The sequence below is a fragment of the Chaetodon trifascialis genome, chromosome 14, assembly GCF_039877785.1.
Source record: "Chaetodon trifascialis isolate fChaTrf1 chromosome 14, fChaTrf1.hap1, whole genome shotgun sequence".
NCBI classification, from domain to species: domain Eukaryota; kingdom Metazoa; phylum Chordata; class Actinopteri; order Chaetodontiformes; family Chaetodontidae; genus Chaetodon; species Chaetodon trifascialis.
In genome coordinates this window covers 23,789,168-23,797,947 of record NC_092069.1, presented here as the reverse complement: position 1 = coordinate 23,797,947, position 8,780 = coordinate 23,789,168, and the positions used below count along the sequence as shown (strand labels likewise).

General features: G+C 47.0%; 1 protein-coding gene across 1 annotated transcript; it reads right to left on the bottom strand.

Annotated features, from left to right (window-relative positions):
- Positions 1–1,335: 1,335 nt before the first annotated feature.
- Positions 1,336–8,539, bottom strand: cdc25b (cell division cycle 25B). The gene is made up of 15 exons (XM_070979214.1): positions 7,993–8,539; positions 7,741–7,823; positions 7,344–7,395; positions 6,012–6,053; positions 5,817–5,850; positions 5,299–5,436; positions 4,855–4,974; positions 4,634–4,768; positions 4,139–4,216; positions 3,806–3,994; positions 3,325–3,429; positions 3,176–3,238; positions 2,992–3,090; positions 2,562–2,807; positions 1,336–2,408 (listed from the first exon to the last, which is right to left on the bottom strand). The coding sequence occupies exons 1-15, from the start codon at positions 8,205–8,207 to the stop codon at positions 2,268–2,270; spliced, it is 1,740 nt and encodes a 579-aa protein (XP_070835315.1). The 5' UTR covers positions 8,208–8,539; the 3' UTR covers positions 1,336–2,267.
- Positions 8,540–8,780: the final 241 nt, after the last annotated feature.

Sequence of the window (8,780 nt, the reverse complement as noted above, 5' to 3'; positions counted from 1 at the left end):
ATGTAAAGGTGGGAGGCCTCTTAAACCTCAGCAAACGGCCAATTAATCGGTTTTCTCGGACAAAGGCGGCAATGGATGAATGAATGGAGCAGAACCCTGACTCAAAGAAAAATGAAGGTTTGTGTGTTCACGTCTCTCACATCTACATTTAATCTTCACGACCCTGCTGAGATTATTCTCAGGGTTTAGGAAAGAATAAAAGCATTTGAGTTTCAGGAGTTGCACAAACAACCAACAGACACTCGTGTCAGCTCGAGACTGTTGGCTGTAAATTAGTCTTCAGCGCTGGGTGGAATGCAAACAAAGGCCTGCGCTTGCTCTCCCATGCTCACATGGCCGTGGGGAGCTGCCTGAGTTCAAACTTTGGAAAAGCGCCAGAAGGGAGGGAGTTGTGCTTTTATGGCCTCCCTGTCAGATCAGTCACGTGTTAGCAGCACATGGCGGCTCTGATTTCTCCCCTCCTCTAACAGTGCTGTTAACCTCCTGTCAGGACTCGTCAGGGGAGCGGCCAGGCGCCGCCCCTCCCGCCGCGTACAGGAATGCCTGCATGAGTGTCGAGGCACGTGCTGCATCAGAGGGCCGCTCCCAAAGCCGGCTGGAGAGGGAAAATTTGAAAAACAGGAAATGCCCTGCGTGCTGAGAAAAGCTGAGTGCCCGCCACATGACGAGACCAAAAACAGCAGCCGTGTTATTCTCACAGTTCAAATGTGGACAGTCGGGTTTGCTTTGACTGAATCCTGCACGCTGAGACAGCAGCCGAGCTACAGTCTGAATCAAAACTAGAGGCGCATTGCGTCTGGACAGAGGACTTTATGAAAAGTTTGCCTGCAACTGATGATTATTTAGTCTGTAAAAAGCTCCCAGGACCCAAAACTGTTTGTTCAGAAGGTTCATTCTGCTGGTTTGACATTTACAGTGATATAAAAACAGAGGACTGAAAACCCAAAAGAAGCTGGAACCAGAGACTGTTTGGCATTTTGCTTAACTTTCAAAATAATTAAAAATGAAAGCTTCACAGCTGTTTTCATCATCACTGCCTTGTTCACTGCTACATAATAAACATTCAGTGAATTCAGGTGATTTCTGAATCATTTGGTGCCGTCAGGTGTTGTATTACAGTTTCATTTACAGCCAAAAGCCTGCAAAGCTACGCAAATATGTGTTTGATCGTGGGCATTTTGGAGGGAAGATTTGGATAAAGTAACTGTAACTGGGAGTAATTTCAAAACACCTCACTCTGCAAGTTTTCCCGTTAACTCAATGGACGTATTTGATCCTTCCCAAGAACACATTCACGGCACGAGAACAAAGAATAAAGATTCTGTGCATCACAGCTGAACACACGTTGGCTCTTTATTTCAGCTCCCCGACAAGCCTGCACCAACATATTCAAACCGCCCCGATCATCTTAAACCGACAACAGTAGCTCTACAGAGGGGAAGACATTTTCTCTCTTAAAAATGAAGGAATCAAAGCAAAGCGAGGCAAAACGTTCGTCTCATATCAAAAACCCTCTCACGCTTGCTGACCTGCAGCATCAGAAAAATCTCACTGCAAAGGTAACAGGTAGCTGGTTTGCTTTGGTATCTTCTGACCTCAAAAAAAAAAAAAAAAACATGTAAAAAAACAAAACAACAAAAACAAACAAAAAAACCTTCATTAATCTTATACTTTAAAAGTTGTCATTAAAATATCCAATTTGCATGAGGGACACCTAAATAAAGGCAAACTTTCAACAAATCATAAATGGGGACAAACAATTCATTTAAAAAAATCATTAAAAAAAAAACAGAATTAAAAAAAAAAAAAGCACCACACCACTTCAAGGCATTTAAATTAAGTGCTTAAATAAGGTGGAACATGAGAAATGCAAAATGAAAAACAAACGTGCATCGAGGAGGCTGCAGCGTTTGGAGCCGCCTGGCAGTGATCGGTGCTCCGCACATCGAACGGCCACTCGAGCAGCGGGTCAGTGGTCTTTAAGAAGGATCGCGTCGATCGGCTTCGTCAACTCTGCTCGCTGCACCACAGCGACGTCTTTAGGTCGAGCGTCCCTCATTTCACGTCTTTCCCCCTTTAAATTTGCATAAATACGTAACTTTGCTATAGTTGAATCAGACTTTTCGAGGCTTTGTAAAATCCCTTCCGGGTGGTGCGATCCCTCCGCGCTGGAGGGGCAAGAGCTCGGGCTCTGAGAGGAGTGTGTGCGCAGTCCGTTCAGGGGGAGGCAGTAGGTTTCATGGCAGTTTGAGAGGACGAGGAGGCGCTCACAGCTTCTTCAGTCGGCTGTACATGTCCCTCTTGCTGCGCTCCCCGGCCCAGGTGCGACTCTTGAGGCGAAACTTCCTCAGGTCCTCCTTGAAGTCCTCGTGGTGCATGGGCCGGTAGGACTCAGGTTCACATTGTGACTGCGCAGGAAGAGAAACGAGACCAGTTCAAAGAGTGTGATAGGAAGGATGCAGCAATGGATTCCAAGCAAATAAATAAAAGGTAAAAATCACAGGTTGTATTCCACTTTTATTTATCTTATGAACTGAATTGAACTGAAGCTCGACTCCAACCTGGAAGTGGTGGAAGAAGTCTTTGTATCCGCCCTTGAGGATGTAGAGCTCGGGGTAGTGGAGTTTGGGATACTCGTTCATGGCGCGGTCTCGCTCCCGGACGAAGCGGCACATTCGAGGGCCGCGCTCCGACGAGAACTCGCAGTGGAAGATGATGATGACGCGTTTGTCCGGGCTGGACGGGTTGATGATGGTTTTGAGGAGGAAGTCCTCCACCTGGTCCTCCTGGTGCAAGTTCAGAGCTCCCTGAACGACAAAGACCAACCCAAACACTTAACTATCAAGCAGAAACACAAGTATTCCTACTGCAGTCAGTGATTTGCAGAGTCGATAAAATGTTAATGTTAAATTGTTAATGTTAAATTAACAATATTTGATTCTCCAAACGTGGACTTTCTTAATACTTAAAGATTTAGAGATTGTGACTCACCTTGATGTGTCCTCCCTCAAACTCGTAGGGGTAGCGGCAGTCGATGATGATGACTCGCTCGACTAGATGAACAAACTGGTCGGACACGGCTGCCACCATCTGAGGACCACACAACCCAGTTTAACTCAAACTGCACGTTTGCTCCATTTCAACACAAAGAGGAAGCAGCAGCGCCTCCACTCACCGTCTCTGAGGTAATGTACTTGAGGTTTTGATGTTTGCCAGCGACTGTGGGCAGAACAAAAGGCTGAAACAGAAAACACAAAAGTGGATCAGAAGAGGACTTTAAGTGACTAAAGTTTTCAGTGTGAGGCGCGCAGCCATCGCCCTCACCTTGGTGAAATCTCCTATTAGGTCATTCGAACTGTCCTGGCCGTCCAGCAGCTTCTCGATCTCTGTCTGGCAGAAGGACTTGGACCTCTGGAGCAGAGAGCCGCTCTGGAGGCAGAGGAGGGAAGAATTTGAGGAGGTGGTCGAGGAGAAAATGAGGCAATCTGAGCTCATCTGTGAAGCTGGTGACGAAGGCCAGTGAGCCTCAGGGGAAGTTTCACAAGCCTGATCTGATCACATGATGCATTCCAGAGGTGATCAAACGACATCCAGCATCACACCAACGATCAAGTCCAGTTTAGAACAGCAGCCATAAGATGTAACGCACTCAAACCCCTCTGCTGACTTGCACCAGACATTTAAGCTCAGCTTTACGCCTTTCCTCCAGGAGATCGTGTTTTCAGCTGGGCTCCAGTTACAGACGCTGAGATTTAATCTGAATACAGAGAGAAACACTTGGGCAAAGTCTTGCATGAGGTCTCACCAGTCTCGGGGACTCTGGGTTTTGTTCCATGGTGGTGACCTGTGTTCCTGCCAGGCTGCGCCGCCTCTTCACCCTGACGGGCGTGTTTTCGTCTGCGGGGCAGTCGGGACGCTTCGCGCGGGGCCGCGACACCGGGCTGGGCGTGGAGTCGGAGCGGAACAGGCTCCGCGGCCGGCAGCGAATCACAGGCTGAGGAGACAGAAACAATAAAGCTCAACACTTTTTTCCTGATATTAAAATGAAAAGATTAACGTCTTGATCGGCCAAGTGGGAATGCTTTGCTCGTGTCCTGACTTTCATTTTCTTTTTGAACTCCGCGACTCGTGAACTTACAGAGTCTTCTCCTGCACTGTCGGCCACCAGAGGGGCAGTGAGCAGGCTGGCCATCCCCATCGGCATCCCGGAGTCGTTCTGCGGGCGACACGGGAGGGTTGTCAGACAAACACACCACAGATGAAAGGAAAACATGCGGCGAGTTCAGATATCCTCAAGAGGGTTTGGAATATTTTTCTCCATTCAGCTGATAAATCCTTTTTACGTATGTCAGCGTCAGGGTTCATGCAGCTTTTTAAAGAGTAAAATTCAAGCACTCTTCAAACACTTTCAAGGTAGCCGAGCCAAAAAATTCCAGACTCTCACAGCCTTTATCACCACATCTAAATTACTATAAATGCAATTCCAAAAAATAAAGTTACAGGGTGCATTTACACCCACAGCACACACACATCAACACATACTGTCACTTTGTTTATTCCAGCTGTTCACATCAGCTCTCATTTTCCGAGCTTTCAAAACTTTCCACAAATCCAGTCAGCGACCGCGCCTCACCTCCATGCTGTCGTCCATAACATCCAGGAAGCCGTCGTCTTCGTCGTCGTTTAGGGAGGAGGTGAGGGAGGAACGTCTCAGGAACATGGGGGAGTCAAAGAAGTCAAGCTGTTGGACTGGAGGGGGCGAAGAAAGCTGGACAGGGGAGAAGATGAGGAGCATTAGCGGAATCAGTCTCAAACCAGATCAAGCAGACGCCGACTCTTCACATGTTGACGTACCATGAGGGCCGGCGCTGAGCTGGGACGGCTGGCAAACGCGTCCTTTGACTGACCGCCGTTGAAGGAGCGCATGCGACACCGTGACGCCGGCTTGGTTGGCTTCTTGAATTCGAAACACTCCTGAAAAGAGTGTTGAGTTTAGAGACAATGCTGAAGCCAACCAAACCCTTTGTTAACGTTTCAAACTAACTCACTGGTTGCTAATCTGTTGTTGTACACACAATATTTCTGCAGGCATTAATTAGCCGTTTCCAACCTTAACAACACTGTTCTAATAATAAGTGAGTGACAATAAATTCAAAAGCTGTTCAAGCCAAATGATGCAAAGCCTCTGTCATGGCAACAAATCAGCTTTCTGAGCGTCACTAAAGTTCTGCAGCAGCTACAGCACTGAACCAGCCGACATGTCGGTTCTGTAGCAGAGACACAAACTGCTGCACTGACCTCCGGCACGTTCTCCTTGTTGTCCCGCTGAGAGGAGGAGGAGGCGATCATCTGGGAGGACTGCTGGCTGAATATTCCATAGCGGTGGGAATCTGCTTCCTGTCCCTTCAGAGACGGACTGAAGCTCTGGAGGTGGAGCTGGGGGGGGAGAGCAGTCAGCAGAGGCTCAGCAACTGTAAACAAGCTGTGCTGTGGAGGGTTTACACTGGAGGATGTTTCCTGCTCATTACAGATGACAAACTGCCCTCTGGACAAAGTCCTGCTACCTAAACACAGCCGCAAGTTAAAAGCCAGCTGGGATTCCCTTAAAAAGTCCTCTCTGCTGTCCTCTGTCCGCATGTGCATTTGGGATCTTTTTACTTTAAAGCTCTTCTGAAAACATTTCGAGTTGGGATTATTGTTGCTTTACAGATGTTTGATCTTACAGCGTCTGTCAGTGCTGAACATCAGCCAAAAATTTGACTGATTAAAGAAAGACATGCGGGACTGAAACCAACAAACATGAGACATCTGCTCACCGGCAATGAGTTGATTCTTCGAATTGGCATCTTCCTATAATTGATGGAAAGAAAAAGAAGGAATTGTTGTCAATACAAATCAATCAACAGGCAAAGAGGAGTAAAAGACTCCCTGAAGAGCAATATTCTCCAAATAAGAAAAACAAACAAACACGAGTTAATGATTTTTAGGTTATTGACATGGGAGCAACTTACTGGTTGATAAGTTTGCTCGACTGCTCAATGGCCTTTTCAAATCTGAAAACATGACAAAACATGCACGATTAGTTGAAAAAGTTTGAAAATAACAGATTGAGACAAAGAGCTGTGCAAGAAAGAAAAGCCGGGCTGCAACGATCAATTTCATTAATCATTTTTAGGATTAATCAAAAGAAAAGAATGAAGTGAAAACGCTTGAAACAATTTGTCCGAACCCAATCTGAAGTTCTTTTGTTGCAGCGTTTGCATTTCTAAAGCCAAAACTTCTGGTAATTTTCTGTTGATCAGTGAATCGACTAGTGGCTACAATAAAAGCTGTGAGGGAAAGAGTGTGGAGGGCCGTCGCTGTCAGAGAAAGACAAAGAACCTGCAGCTCTGTGGAAGAAAGCGAGAGAACGGTTGGACTAGAGGAAGTTGGGTGAATGCACAGAGGCAAGAGGTGGACCTTGCATTGGAGAAATGCCCACCTGTATGCTAAATGAGTGGGGGGGGGCATGAGAAGGGATGCAGAGATCAGCTAATCTAACATATGCCTACTAGAGCTAACGCCGCCAACCCCTTTCTGCAAGAGCCCTTTGTTTGTCGAGGAGAGAGCGTGTCCCATTCAATGCACACCAGGGGAGGGGGGGGCAGTTGTTCTCTGGGGGTGCCCTCATTTCAATAGCCCTGACGCAGAAAAAACTCCAGCCCCCCTTTTCTTATTGAAATAACAGTGCATAGGAAGAGTGTGCCAAAACCCAGAGGGGGTGGGCTGTCATTAAACCCGAGCGTGGGGCACGTCCTCCCCCAGCCTGAAACTCCTAGCAACCGAGCAGCTGTAAAGGAGGTGAATGGGGTCTTGTGGACCAAATGCTGCTGTAAAGGAACTCGCACATCAGACGGCGGCAGATGTCTGCAGAGACTCGCCCAACTGAGAATGAAGAAACAGGCCACCCAAGATTAGCAAGCCGCGGGTTTGCCGATAAACTGGTCGAGATAAGCAGCTCAAACGCATCTGAGTGTTTTATCTCCTGCATCTTTACCAAAGTGTCCACTTCCCACTGAGAAAGTTACCACATAAAACAGACAGCTGACTCCACAGCACAGTGTGTTTTTCACTCGATAACTTAAAGAAAGTTAAGCTCTCGTGCATTTATCAGCTAATCTTCTTAGCAAAATGAGCGAAGCTGTAACGGTAGAAATAATAATCCTACAGATAAGAAACAGTGCTTGGCTCAGCTGAGTCCAAGCGCAGGGTGGAGGTGGGGGTCGGGGAGGGGGTTTAAGCAGAGGGGCACAGCTCACAGGCTGATTGATTGCAACAGACATGATGAGGGCAGCGTAACTTACGTGTCCTCCATCTCAACAGCATCCATGGGGCTCGGGAGATCCATGCCGAGGCCTGAAGGTAGAGGTTTGTGTCAAATCAATACGGCACCGATCAATACAAGTAACCAACAGTGCAACACAGGTTGGTATCAATAACCTGCTGAATACCAGTGGATGAGCACTGCCTTTTGAAAAAACGAACAGAAGAGTTGCAGAGTAATAGTCTGTTGATCAATTAAGCAATTTATTGCAGTACTAAAAGACAACCACAGCCAATATTTAGCATATGCCCACGTTTAAAGCTAATGGGTATGATGATGAAATGAGATGCAACACATGTACATCAGGCCCTGAGGCTTCAGCTCTAATGACATCAATTAACACAGACAATAGTTTTTTGGGGGGTGGGGGGGCTCACCAGCATCAGATGAGACGTCAGAAGCAAAGGAGGGAATCTTCTCAAGGGGTGCATGCTTTCTCCTTTTCGGTGTATCACATTGGCTGCGTGAGAAAAAGATGAACAAAAGGGAAAATCAGCGATGCACCGCCACAGAAAACCAGACTCTGCGTGCAGTGAGAGTTAAATTAAGGTTTTGTCCACGGCTTGCAAAAACAGCACTTAAATTTAGTTTATATAAGGATTAATAACATAAAACTTTAATAAGAATACCTTCCGAGTCCAGCTAAATTGTTCATATCCAGAGCCAAATTGGTGACAGGAGACAACACGGTGTCGGGTCCGGGGGAGAACAGGTTCCGACAGTGCGCGGTCTTTGTGCTCAGCTCGGGCAGAGTGAGCGAGGAAAGCTCGGGGATCCCGTCGGGCCTACTTTTCAAAACGTTGTTTGCAGGACTTGCGCTGCCAAAAGCATTGACCGACTCCATCTTAACTGTCCGATCTGAATAAATCCTGCTGGCGTTATTGCTTTGTGGTAGATTTGGTTTGAATTTCGGGTCGGAACGTGAGAATTAGCAAGACGGTCCAAACTTCAAGCTAACCCGGAAGCTAACCAGCCAGTTAGCAACAATTTAGGAAAGCATTTCCAAACATACGATTCCAAACACCGGCGCGAAGAGACTCGGCGGTTCCGTGCGGAGTAAAACTTTGATTCAATCTTGCTACAATACTAAAGCCACATATTGGTTTTTCTTCTGTTAGAGAGCTACGGCACAGCTTACTCCATCTCTGACAGCCCCCGGTTTTTGAGAAAGACACTGAAGCTGCCTGTATTTATGTTCAAAATAGACGCGCAAGAAGTGCGAGCTTCCAGCCAATCGGCGCCGCTATTACATCGCTAGACCAATCAGAGGGCGGAACGAGTCTCCGCTGTTGTCCTCTCACCGGATAGAGGAGAAGAGAGAGGATGTGACGCGATCCTTTAAAATTGTCATCTTTCTTCTCAGATATCTTTTGTTCTCAGACTCTGAACTGTGGCCTCTCACTTTTATCGCGTAATA

Coding starts and splice junctions, on each gene's coding strand:
- cdc25b (XM_070979214.1), bottom strand. CDS start 8,207: ATGGAGTCGGTCAATGCTTTTGGCAGCGCAAGTCCTGCAAACAACGTT. Junction 4,769..4,854: donor GCTCAGCGCCGGCCCTCATG/GTACGTCAACAT, acceptor TCCCCTGTCCAG/CTTTCTTCGCCCCCTCCAGT. Junction 2,409..2,561: donor ACTTCTTCCACCACTTCCAG/GTTGGAGTCGAG, acceptor CTTCCTGCGCAG/TCACAATGTGAACCTGAGTC.